The following is a 13310-nucleotide window of genomic DNA, read 5'->3' as shown; positions in this document are numbered from 1 at the left end:
CAAAATCAGGTCAAGTCAAACTAACTTCATATCCTTTTTTTTTTGATGGAGTAAGTAAACTAGTAGATAAGAGGAATGCTATAGGCATAATATAATTAGATTTGAAGCTATTTTTATAAATAAAATGGTGATCACAGTATGGTTTGGTGAATTTGAAACTAGTGAATAACTGGATTAAAAAAAGAGTAATCACTGATGGGTTGGAGTCAACCAGAAAGATCTATAGTACAGTGTCACAGAGATCAATCCTTGGGACTATGCTCTTCAACATTTTATCAATGACTTAGATAAACTTATTTATGGTCATAAAATCTGAAAATGACATGACATTTGAAGAGAAAGCTAACACACTGGATGACAGAACCCACTAACAAAAATACCTCTACAAGGCAGAATGATAAACTGAATGTAACTATTTCATTGTGAGTCTGGACCAGTCTGGGCCTATTGAACAATTCTGATGAGGACAAATTCACATCAGCAACAATTCATATCAGCAACTAAAATCTTAAGAGAGTTGACTGGATCACTGAGAGGTTAAGTGTCTTGCCCAGGATCAGAAAGTCATTATGTTATCAGAGGCAGGTCTTGAACTAAAGTCTTCCTGATACCAAGGCCAGTTTTATACCCATTATGCCACACTGTCACTCTACTGGGGAAAAGAAATGAAATTGGAATAAATATAAAATTCACAATAGGATTCAAAATACAGGATAAGGGTGGTGTTAATAGAAAATTGATCCTGTGGGGGTCTGAATGGATTATAAGCTCAATATAAGAAAACAGTGTGAGATAGCAGCCCTGTTATATATGCTGCCCTGCTTAAGCCTATATATAATGTATTCTAGAAACCAGATTTTAGTTAAGACACAGATGAGTTTGAGCTTATTTAGACAGAAGTGGCTAGAGTGCTACACCTAGAGTCAGGAAGATCCGAGTGAAAATCTGGCACCAGATACCTATTTGCTGTGTAAATGTCAGCAAGTCACTAAACGACTGTTTGCCTGAGTTTCATCTGTAAAATGGGGATAATAATAGCCCCACCTCTAAGGATTGTTGTGAAGATCAAGATAAAGATAACAATTTTAAAGCACTTATTATAGTGCCTTGGCAATATAGTAAAAACTATATAAATGTTAGCTACTATTATTGCCACAACAAGGATCTGAATGAACTAGGGATGTTTGGTCTGGAGAAGATATTATTTAAAGGGAAAATAATAGCTGTCTATACACAGTATATAGAAGGCAATGCTGTAGAAAGGGGAATTAAATTTGTTTGGCTTGGATCTCTTGGGCAGAACTAGGAGCAATGGGAGGAAACCGTAGTTATATGAAGCTCAGTGTAAGGGAAAATGCCTTAACAATTTAAGCTTTGGAAAAAAAAAAAAGAATAAGCTACCCCTGGTAGTAATGGTTTCACTCTCACTGCAGTTTTTCAAGGAGAGGCTGAATGATGACTTGTTAGAGATGTATAAAGGATTTTTGGTCAGTTATGGATTGGAATAGATGGGCGCTGGGATAACCTCGAATATATTACATTCTGTATTTCTGTAACATCATTGTTAGATTTGTGTATTAAGGAGATTATTCTGGTAGCTGTGTGAAGGATGGCTTAGAGAGAAAAGAGAATGGTAACAGGGTGCAAACACAAAGATCAAAAGTGGAAGTGACCAAAAGGAAAAAACCACAAACGAAAAGATGTAAGGAGGTTGAAGCATAATATGCAGTGATGACTTGCATGTACCACAAATGACATCAAGGAAGCATAAAAATGGGAGGAAAAGAAAGGACAGGTCGCAAAGTGTGAATGAGGTATATGAGGCAGATAAACTAAATGGAGTAACCAAAAAATAGATTTTAAAAAACTGAGTAAGTTCTCCAGAACTGAACAGATACTTCTATAAAATAAATAAATGGATTGTGATCTATACAAGGAGAAGAAATAACCATACTGACAACAACACCAACTCAATGAAAAAGTTTTTTGTTCTTTCCGTTTACATTATAGTCTTTGTATGTATTTTTCCTGATTCTTCAATCTGTGTCAATTCGTGTCCTCCCATGCTTCTCTGTAGTTGTCATATTCAGTGTTTTTAATAGCACAGGGAGTTATTACAGCAATTTTTACATTCATGCACCACAGTTTTGTATAACCAGACTCCTATCAACTGGTATCTTTATTTCCAGTTTTTTTGCTACTATAAAAACACTACTTGAATTACTTTTTAAAGCCATTATTCTTACCCACTTAAGATTTCCTTTAAAAATTAGGCACCATTTTCTTTGAAACAGGAAAGCCTATGAAGCAGCAAACATCAAAAACCTTTGGTACTGGTTAAAAAATAGAAAAGTAGATCAATGGAACAGACTAGAAAAGGGAGAATAAGAAATAATGGAGCTACTAACCCAGTGTTCAACAAACTTCAGGTTTATTTTATTCAGCATAAATTACTTAAGAAAGAACTCCCTTTTTGAAAAGAACTGCTGGGAAAATTGCAAAGCAAGCAATCTTCTAGAAATTAGGCTTAGATCAACATCTTATACCATATATCCCATAATGAACTCAAACTATATAAAACTAAAAGCCATGCCCCAATAAAATAGTAGTCAAAGGATAAGAATACACAGTTCTCAAAAGAACTGCAAACTATTACCAATTACATATGAAAGAATGCTCCAAATCACTAATAACACGAGCAATGAAAATCAAAACAACCCTGAGGTTTTACCTCAGACCCAGGAATCATCAATGTTACAAGTCTGTGGAAAGGCAGCAACACTGATGCACTGCTATGGAGCTGTAAATTAGTAAAACCATTCTATTAGACAATTTGGAATCATGCAAATCAAGTGTCCAAAATGTCTATATTCTTTAACCCCAAGACTCCACTGCTAGGCATATACACCAAAGAGGTCAATAATAAAAAGGCTCCATATACCCCAAAATATGTATAGCAGCAATTTTTATGGAAGGAAAGACTAGAACAAGTAAATGTCCATCATTTGGGAAATAGCTAAACAAATTTTGGTACATGAATACAACAGACTAGTACTGTGCTATAAGAAACAATAAAGAAGCACTAAAGGAAATAAATTGATGAAAGTAAATTCAGTAGAGCAAGGAAAACAATATGTACAATGACTACAACAATATAACTGGAAAGAACAATCACAAACAGAAAATGAATGCTGCAAAATTTTTTTTAAAAAAAAAGCTTTTTTTCCTCTTCTTTTTTCCTTTTATGTTCTCTGGGGGTGGGGTAGAATAAAGGGGGGAATCTAGGTGATATAAAGATAAATAAAATTTTATTTTAAAAAAAGAAAATGACTCAAACGAGATATTCATTTCTTCTTAATTACTTTGAAACAATCAGGAAAGTGAAGTGCATCCATCCCATATGTATCACTTATTTACACCAATGGTTAACAAAGTATAGTCAGGGTTCCCTAGGGGTTCCAAGAATCTGCAAGGTCCAAGCTACTTTCATAATACTAAAACACTTTAATTTCTAAAATGCAGAATATCAAAAGATATAACCCACATAAATAAAAGCTCTTCTGGTGTGGGGGTGGGGGATACTCAGTAATTTTTGAGAGTATAACAGTATAACTTGAGAGTAAAAAGTTTGATTTATACTAATAACTCATACTATAAAATATTTCTGATAATCACATTTTATTCTACCTTTGGCAAAAGATAAAACTCCTTGAAGAAGAAAGACAGAAAATTTTTGAAATATAATGAATGCCGATATAAGATTGTCTCCAAACTCTTGCATGAGTGCTAAGGACTTCTGTTGCTACTACTACTAGTACAACTATTAGTACTAATTTATGTAGTTTTTTAAGATTTTGCAAAAAACTTTGCACATATAATCATCTTATTTGTTGCTCACAGCAGCCCTGTGATATAAGAAATTACTATTCCCACTTTAGAGCTAAAGATCTTAAGGCTACAAGAGAGATTGAGTGACTTACCCACAGCTAATAAGTAACTGAGGCAGGATTTTAACTCAGGTCTTCCTAATACCAAGTCTAGGTCATTTTCAACTGTCATCACCCAAATGTCACTAAAGTTTTCCACGAAGAATAAGGAAGGAATAGAAGGCCAAGAGGGAGTCACATTACAGACTCTCATTAGGGACACATCGTACAGTTATTATTAACTTTTGTTGTTAGGTCAGTCTTTTATCAGTTGTATTTTACTCTTCCTGAGCTCAATTGGGATTTTCTTGGCAGAGACAATGGAGTGGTTTGCCTTTCCTTCTCCAGTTCATTTTATAGATGAGAAACTGACCAAAATAGGGTTAAGTGACTTGCACAGGTTCATATTGTAAGCATCTGAGGAAGATGAGTCTTACTGACTCCAAGCCCACTCTATCCACTATGTCACTTAGCTGCCTCATTATCCACTTAGAATTGTCAGATAAAACAGTCAGAAACACATATACTACTCTCACCTGTGGTGTCTCATGGCCTTTACGACTGTAGTTCTGAATAAAGTCCACAAGTCCATGTACCACCGTCTTGACAGCAACCATTGCATTTTCTAGCTGCTCCCAAGTTGGTGAGACAGCATCTAAAATGAGACAACATGAGAAAACAAATGTGAGCAACATTCTGCTTTAGTGACATTTTTATAAAAACTTTCAAAGGGTTTGTGGAAAAGGATACAACCAAAATTTATAAGCTATTGGGTTTTGCTTCACATGCCTGGATTAGGATCTATGTTTGCAAGAAGTTCCAAATGAGGCCTCAATCGGTTTAGGTTTGCTGGATCACCTGTACGTTGCAAAACAATTGTCAACTCCTGGACACTCTTTGCAAAGGATTCTGGAGACTGAAGCTGAAAAAATGAAGAAAATAAGCCATTCAACTTGACACAAATAACTTTCATATTCAAATTATTTCTCTTCATTTCTCTTAAAAGTTTTTCATGTGTCTTCAGATTTCACAGAATGATTATCAGTGATGAATTTAGATCCCATCTCAGAATCTGCCCTATGAAACTTCATCATGAGACACTCTGAAAACTTATAACCCACATTTCCACAGCACTTTCAAGTTTAAAAGTATTTTTCTCATGACAACCCAGTGACATAGGTAGAACTGGTATTATCACCATTTTCCAGATAAGAAACTTGAGTTTTCAAAGGAATAAGATGACTTGCCAGATAAGCAGATAAGTGGCAAAATGGGGACTTGAATCCAGATCTAGACTCTGAGAAAAACTATTTTTTATAAGACTGTAACATAATTATATAAATACCTTTTCAAATAGTTGGTAGTCTTGGTCATGCTGCAAGCTGAATTTAAAAGTTTTTATTCCCTATATCTAAGGAAAAAAGTCAGTAAGTAGCTCTCACTTCACAAACCTTATCAATGATGGACTGCATATGTGATTTATGTGCCAAATCACCATAGAGAAGTGAAGACCACTGTTCTGGTGATATACGAAGCCCTGCTTCCATAGCAATATGAACTATCTGGGCATCATGCTCCCTTCGCAAAGCCTCATAACTTCTAAATTCTTCCTTTAGCTGCATCAGAGAAGAATCTTCATCCCTTTTTGTGACCTAAAATTTGCAAGAAAACAAATAAAACAAAAAATTCCACCCTTTTAGAATGGGTCAGAAAATTGCCTGGACTAATCCCCTGGAAATTTTAGAAACTACCACCAACTTTTTTGCTCTAATGGGGGGGGGGGGAAGTAACTTGGCTGAAACAATACACGGATACACATTAACAATAATATAGAGCTTTAATGAAATTTCTTATCACCAGAGCTAATGGGGCATTACACAGCTTTCAAACCTCTGCATATATGACCTATTCTGCAAAGCTAAAAATTTATAATTATATTAATTTCTGTAAGGATTTGTTTGTTAAGAAAGCAACAGAGTTGGTTGAGATTTGATTACTTTATGATTTAAATGAGATGATTATGGCCCACATTTTCAATTAAAATCCTTTTTTTTTTCTGGTGAGGCAATCAGGGTTAAGTGACTTGCCCAAGGTCACACTGCTAGTAAGTATCAAGTGTCAGGTCATATTTGAACTCAGGTCCTCTTGACTCCAAGGCCAGAGCTGGATCCACTGTGCCATCTAGCTGCCCCCAATTAAAATCTTTCAGATTTCTAGGTGATGCCATCTACTTTTCTAAAGATAAAATAATAAAGATATTATTAGCACACTGAACTTTTAGTTCAGTGTAATATGCTTCAGTCTGGTCCATTTATGCTCTTGGTGCAAACCCATGATTTCAATGATACTATCAATTATACTGATTATCAATATATCAACATAAACACCAAATATACTGATTATCAAATATCAAATCAACCATCATATTATCAATGCAGATCACCAACTGTTCTGCAACACGATGTCTTAGAGAGTTACATGGGGCATTAAAAATCGAAATGTCCAGGGTTATATAAATAATATGCCTCAGAGGGAAAAGCCTGAACCCAAGCTCTTGATAAGAATGCTGGCTTTCACACTGTGAATAATTATTTAATAAATTATTATGAAATTAAATTCAACTAATAGTGATAGTAAAATTTTAAAATCAATCACCAAGTATTGATTAAGTACCTACTACGTCCTAGGCACTGTGCTTGCTTCTACATATATCAGCACAAAGAATAAAACAATCACTATTCATGAGGAGCTTATATTCTAATGGGGAGAAAGACAAGCACATGTATAAATATACATGGCATAAATATAAAGTGAATAAATACAAATGTGTACGTAGTAGTTAAACAGAAGTTATTTGGAGAAAGATGATGCAGCGATGGGGCATCAAGAAAAGCTCTGTGCAGAATATGGTGCTTGCACTACATCTTTAAGGAAGAAAAGAAGACTATGATATGGTGAAAAGAAAGGAGCACATTCTAGGCAAGTGGGACAGTCAGTACAAAGACAAGGAGATGGAATACGGCACACTGCATGTAAGGAATTAGATCTGCATTTAAGGAAATTTACTTTGGCAAAACTGCCTAGGATAGATTAGAGTGGAAAGAGACTTAAGCAGGGAGAAGAGAGTATTACAAAATACCCTCAATTAGGAGGGTATTATAAAAAGCTAGGTGAGAGATAATAAGGGCCTGAACTAGGGCCATAGCTATGTGAAAAGAAGAGGTCAGATACAAGAGATATTGGGAACACTGAAATAGTATGATGTGACAACTGACTGCATATTTCGGGTGAGGGAGAATGAACAGACCAGAAAAATTTTGAACCTGGAAGACTACAAGAATGATAACACCTTCAACATTAATAGTGAAGTCTGGATGACAGGTGGGTTTTGGAGAAAAGATGAGTTTAATTTTGGACAAGTTAAATTTAAGAAGTCTCTGGAAAGTCCAATTTGAAATTGGTGATATATAGGGCAGAAGCCAGGAAAAAGAATAAAAATCGAAGTATATATACATATATACATATATATAGAAAATAGAAAGATACGTATATGTATGCATATCTTCATTATATATGTGTATAAAATCAAAGTATATATATATATATATATATATACACACATATATATAGAATATAGAAAGATATGTATATATATGCATATCTTCATTATATATGTGTATATATTGCCATATAATACATATATTATGGATACAACATATGTAAGTGTGTGTATACACATACACACACATGTAACATAAAGATATATCTTCCATGGGAGTTGATGTCGTTATCCAGAGAAAGAATACAGAGGATGAAGAAGGCCTAAGACAGAATCCCGGGGAATATCTAAAGTCAGAGGACATGCTATAGATAAGATAGCAAAGGAAACTGAGAAGGAACAGTCAGACTGGTAAGAGAGAATAGTTCCATGAAAAACCTGAAGTGGAAGATATCTAAGAAGAGAGGAAAGTCAGTAGTGTCAAATAAAGAGAGGTCAAGAATGAGTACTAAGGAAAAAAAATCAGATTTGGTAATTAAAGGATCACTGTACAATAATATTCCATTATGTTCATATACTATAATTTGTTCAGTCATTTCCCAATTGATAAGCACCCGTTTAGTAGGAAATGACGTGCCATAAGAAATAAAGAGATGATTCAAGATAGACCTGGAAAGATTTGTATGATGATATACAAAGTGAGAGGAATGAGGGGAACAACTTATACCATAATATCAATTGTAAAAAAGAACAATTCTGAACGGCTAAAGAACTTTAAACAATGCAATGATCGACAATCACTCCAGAATACTGAATAACAAATGCTGATGAAAAATGCTACTGACATCACAAACAGAGAATTGATATACTAATACAAAGAATTAAAACTCACATTTCTGGATGTGGCCAAAGTAGGAATTCATTTTGCTTGACTAAGTTCATCTATTTACAAGAGTTTTGTATTTTTCCCCAGGGTGAGGGGCAAGGGAGACAGGGTATGGGTGGGAGAAAACACAATTAGGGGGGAAAAGACCATTGGTAACCTTCAAGAGAGCAATTTCAGTTGAGTGATGAAGTCAATCACATTCACTCATTTGATTCATTCAACCAGAAATTATTGAGAATGTACTATATATAAATCATTACACCAAGTACTGGTCCCTATCCTCGTGTAGCAGAGGGTATGACACGCAAGCTTAAACACAGAATAGCTATAGCACATAACACACAATAAGAAAAGCACAAGAAACAGGTCATTATTGAAGGTATTATGGGAAGAGAGGCACAGTAGTTGACAGTGTGAATCAATATAACAATTTTGGAAAGCAATTTGAATTTTCCAAATTAAGTAACTAAAAGGTACATATTCTCTGACCCAGAGATTCTGTTACTAGGCTTATACTCCAAGGAGGCCATTCATAAACCAAAGTCCTCATATATAACAAAATCTTTATAACAGTACTTTTCATGATGGTAAAGAATTGGAAGCAAAGTCTATCAGCTGAATGGTTAAAAAAAAAATTGCAGGTATGTGAATATAATGGACTATTACTATACTCTAAAGAAGATGAACGTAATGCATACAGAAAAATATAGAACTTCTATATACAGGAGCTGAGTAAAATAACAACAGAGTAAAGTAAGCAGAGCCCAGAAAAACAGTGAACACAATGACTACAACATGTAAATGGCAAGAATCACAAAAAAAACTTTAAATGAACACTGCAAAATTATAAAGAGCAAACATGGCTCCAAAGAAGAGACAGCTCCACCTTACTTACTCCTTTGTAAAGGTAGGAAATCCACAAACATGGTACTCTGCACTACATTTTTCAATGTAGTGACCAGTTATGATGATTTTTTCTCTTCTTTTTAATTTTTTGAAAGTATTGTTATATGTGATTGCTCTCTGGAAGGGGGAAAGAGATGTGTAGGCAAACTGGAGGAAATTATGATAATATTTTTTAAAAAAATACAAACACACAAAATGACAAAGACGTAAATAGAAAGAACCACAAACAACTGAAACAATATTGCAAAAATACAAAGAACAAATATTTCTCTAAAACAAAGGTAAGAAAAGGCACCTCCTCCAATTCCTTTGCAGAAGTGGGAGGTCCATGCATGTGGAACATTGTATACTTATAGACTTTTTCAATGTATGGATTGATTTTGCTGGTGTTTTTTTCTCTTACTCATTTTTTTACCTCTAAAAATATTCTTTGTTTAATAAGATTGCTCTCTGGGAGGGGGAAAGGGAAGAAATTACAAGCAAAGAACACGTAAAAAACAAAAGACATCAATTAAAACTTTAAAAAAATGTTTATAATATACTTTGACAAAAGCACAAGAGAAATACAAAACTTTATGATTTAAAGAAGGCGACAGACCACAACTCAGGCTAACCCTTAGTTGGAAAAAACCTCACACATATTGAAATAATAACACACAGTGTAATCTTCTGGTTTATCACAATAGATAGAGGAGGCTCTGTGGTGTCATGATCATTTTCTAAGGAACCACACTTTCAACTACACAATGAATACACATGGGCATACTGAATGTCGTATTAGCAAGGAAACGTGAAATACTTTTGGCATATATTTATAAACTCCAATATGTGTTGATTCAAAAGACAGCATCATCCAGGAAAAAGCAAGCTCAGGAAGCAATATAGTAATATACACAACTAAGAAAATGACATGCACACTGACTATAAAAATGCAAATGAAAAGATCACTAAAAGGAAGTCACACTATGAGTGATTAAACATCAAAGTTCCTAGAGGATAGTTAATAAAACAGAAGTCACTGTAAAAAGCAAAGAGGCAGAGCACTAACATAAAACATTGTTTATAATATCAGAAGCAATCACTATATTAGATGGTTTTCTGGGGCACTTAGGGAAGGTGTCAAAGGGAAAGGAGGGGCATGGAGGGCAGAGAAAGTTGAGTTGACAGAGATACAGAATATAGCCATTAATAAAAAGGTTTTTGATTTTTTTGTAAATGCTTATTTTTTCCCATTTACATACCTCATTTTTAATATGTGGCAATTTTCATTTAAAATTAACAAAATGATAAACATAAGCTGTCATTCTTAATTTAAGTGTCATACCTTAAAACAAGAAGCACGATACAGTAGCTGCACAACATGACCAATACTTGTTTTTGATGCCTGAGGAAATCTTGGTTCCAGTCTTTGGACAACAAAAAGTACCAAAACTTTCCTTGAGAGAGCAGAACCATCTTCCAGAGCCAGCAATACCAACTTTAAGGCCTCTTCTTGCATAGCTGGAAACAAGTCATAAACATAAAAGTAATTTTAACTAAAGAACTCTTGTATTTATCGTGACCAGCACATTATATTCCAGCACAGGGTTTGTGGTAATTCATTACTCAAAATGCTGTATTACTTAATATGACAGGATATCATAATCATACAATTTATGTATTCATTTATTCTTTATTAAGTAGCCAAAGTACCTGGACATCAATGGGAATAAAAAGCTCAGAAGGCAAACAATGGTAAAGATCAAAAAAAAAAAAACCCAAAAAAACAGGAAATGTCATTTGAATATGGAAAACTCTCCGTTCCCATAATTTGTCATTCAGTCATTTCAGTTGTGTCCAGCTCTTCACGACTCCATTTGGGGTTTTCTTGGCAGAGATACTGGAGTGGTTTGCCATTTCCTTCTCCGGCTAATTTTGCAGATGAGAAACTGAGGTAACCGGGGTTAAGTGACTTGCACAATGTCACAGAGCTAGTGTCTGAGGCCAGATATGAACTCAGGTGTTGCTGACTCCAGGCTCAGCACTTTATCAACTGTGCCACCTAGCTGCTTTACAAGTCATCTTATGGAATAAATCTGAAATTATTATGGAAAAGATACAACTCATAATGTAGAGCAAATGTATCTTGAAATCCAGACCCACAATTTCATCTCTATGGGTAACTCCTTGAGTGGAAAGGCCCTGCAACCAATGCAGACTGACATTTTCTCTATAATTAGTCTTAGAGAGTTGAGTAAGTCCCTAAGAGATTAAGTAACTTTATCAGGATCACATGGCTAGTATGTGTCATGAGCAGGACTTGAAGTCATGTCTTCTTGACTCCAAGACTGGTTCTTATTATAGAAAGAAATGTATTTAGTCTCAATTTCTATTTAAATGAAAGTGGAGTAAAGTATCAAGACACTGTCTTCTTCCTTAAACTCTACATAAGCTATACACTTCATCCTACATGCTGTCAATTAAATATAAAAATGCATCCACATACTGAAGGTTTTTTTCCAATTATCCTTAGGCGCTTCTCACTATACAAATGAAATATTCACTACCTTCAAAAATTACCACAACAAAACCCATGAATCTGTGAGAATGAAAATGAGAAAGGAGGAAATTCATACAAGTGTATTATTACAGAATGTTTGATGGACACACAAACTGCTTAGAATACGGGTCAATCTTAAAATAGTGGTGAATAAACATGTAAAACAATGGAGTAGATGAATAGGTTTTATCAAATATGATCTGACAATGCATTACAGAAAATATTTTGAACTATTTTGCACCGAACCAGAACACCAGAAAATTATTTTTCTCCTGGCAAAGTTGAAAATCATTTAAGAAGGTATTTATCTCTGAACCTGTCAGTAACTGTATTCTTTAAGAAGAAGTTTTTAAACTTTTACCTGGTCCTAAGAACTGGCATCCCCGAGCCCTGACGGCAGCCCATAGATTGGCAGACAACTGCTGAGGGTTCTGGTGTTGTAAAATCAGTTCAGTTACAGTTCTTTCCCCAAGTGATCGTGCTGCTCGCATGGCTCTTACACGACCTTCTTCTTCCACAAGTTGACAATTCACAAGAGTCACCAGTTTCCTTTGCATTGGACGGCTCAGTGCACTCTGATTCAAACTAGCAACACCTTTAAAAAAAAAAAACTTTAAGCTTTTAAAAGTAAAGATGAGTTCAAGATTTTTTTTAAAGTATGTTTCATTATTTACTTCATTCATTGAGCTGTAATGCCTGAGTTAGTTTCTTACTCACATCCCACAATAGTACTGATGTTAAATTCTTAGAGTGGTTATAGGATTTAAAGCCCAAAGAAATCTTAAAATTCATCTAGTCCAACCTTTCCATTTTACTAACACAGATATGATGCCCAGGGAAGGAAGTGACTTGACCAAAGTCACACATTATCAGAATCAGAACCCAAATCTTGAGAACCTCAATTTGGTACTATTCAACCCACCTGCTTTCTGACAGTTTGGAGACTGTTGCACACTTCAGGTTCATCAAGACAACCTGGGTTGTGGTATGCACATAATGGTCAAGTGATATTTTATTGCATTTAGACTAAAGAATGTGTTCTAGCTCCATTAATAACAGATACTCTAACAGATTAGTAAACTCATTAATGTGGATCCTCTCTCCAATGTAAACTTATCCAAGTCTTCACATTCCAAGTGCTTCTCCTTCCATGTATCTTCCATATGGAATCTACCCCACATATTGGAGATGTTCCTCTAGCTTTTTAATATTTCATAGATAACAAGGCAACACTCAGACTATCCATCTGTCATCCTTCACTTTTACTGCATGACCAGCTTAACTCCTTTAGCAATCATATATAAAAAGAAAATACAGTATACCTGGTTGTTTGTTGTTGTTATTGGTTACTAATGGTAGCTTTTCATTTAAAAGTAAGACATTTGTCTTCTGGGACCTATCACATAATCCTATCTAAAAGCAATGTAACAAACCACAGGATTTTTAAATTCCTTGAGTAAAGGAATCACATTTCATACTTCTCTGGTATTTCTCAAATGCCAAGAATATTTCTATCTCATTAACCAGATGACCAAGACAATGATAATAATAGCT

At 34.7% G+C, this 13310-nt stretch overlaps 1 protein-coding gene and 1 non-coding gene across 7 annotated transcripts in view; both read right to left on the bottom strand.

Moving 5' to 3' along the window:
- The window catches only part of RC3H2 (ring finger and CCCH-type domains 2), a 61714-nt gene that overhangs the window by 37782 nt on the left and 10622 nt on the right, over positions 1-13310 (bottom strand). For all 6 annotated transcript variants that reach the window (XM_020967549.2, XM_078150138.1, XM_078150139.1 and 3 more), the window contains exons 4-8: positions 12118-12351; positions 10542-10717; positions 5378-5578; positions 4716-4848; positions 4463-4581 (exon numbers count right to left, since the gene is read on the bottom strand). In XM_020967549.2, the coding sequence (XP_020823208.1) occupies positions 4463-4581; positions 4716-4848; positions 5378-5578; positions 10542-10717; positions 12118-12351 (863 nt within the window). The remainder of the gene's footprint in view (positions 1-4462; positions 4582-4715; positions 4849-5377; positions 5579-10541; positions 10718-12117; positions 12352-13310) is intronic.
- On the bottom strand, positions 4931-5042 carry LOC144456070 (small nucleolar RNA SNORD90). The gene has a single exon (XR_013484976.1). It is a non-coding gene; the product is annotated as a small nucleolar RNA SNORD90 (small nucleolar RNA).

Source organism: Phascolarctos cinereus, unplaced genomic scaffold (assembly GCF_003287225.1).
Source record: "Phascolarctos cinereus isolate Bilbo 61053 unplaced genomic scaffold, phaCin_HiC Scaffold_2;HRSCAF=192, whole genome shotgun sequence".
NCBI lineage: Eukaryota > Metazoa > Chordata > Mammalia > Diprotodontia > Phascolarctidae > Phascolarctos > Phascolarctos cinereus.
The sequence above is the reverse complement of the archived record's forward strand: the minus strand, read 5'-3'. Positions and strand labels throughout refer to the sequence as shown.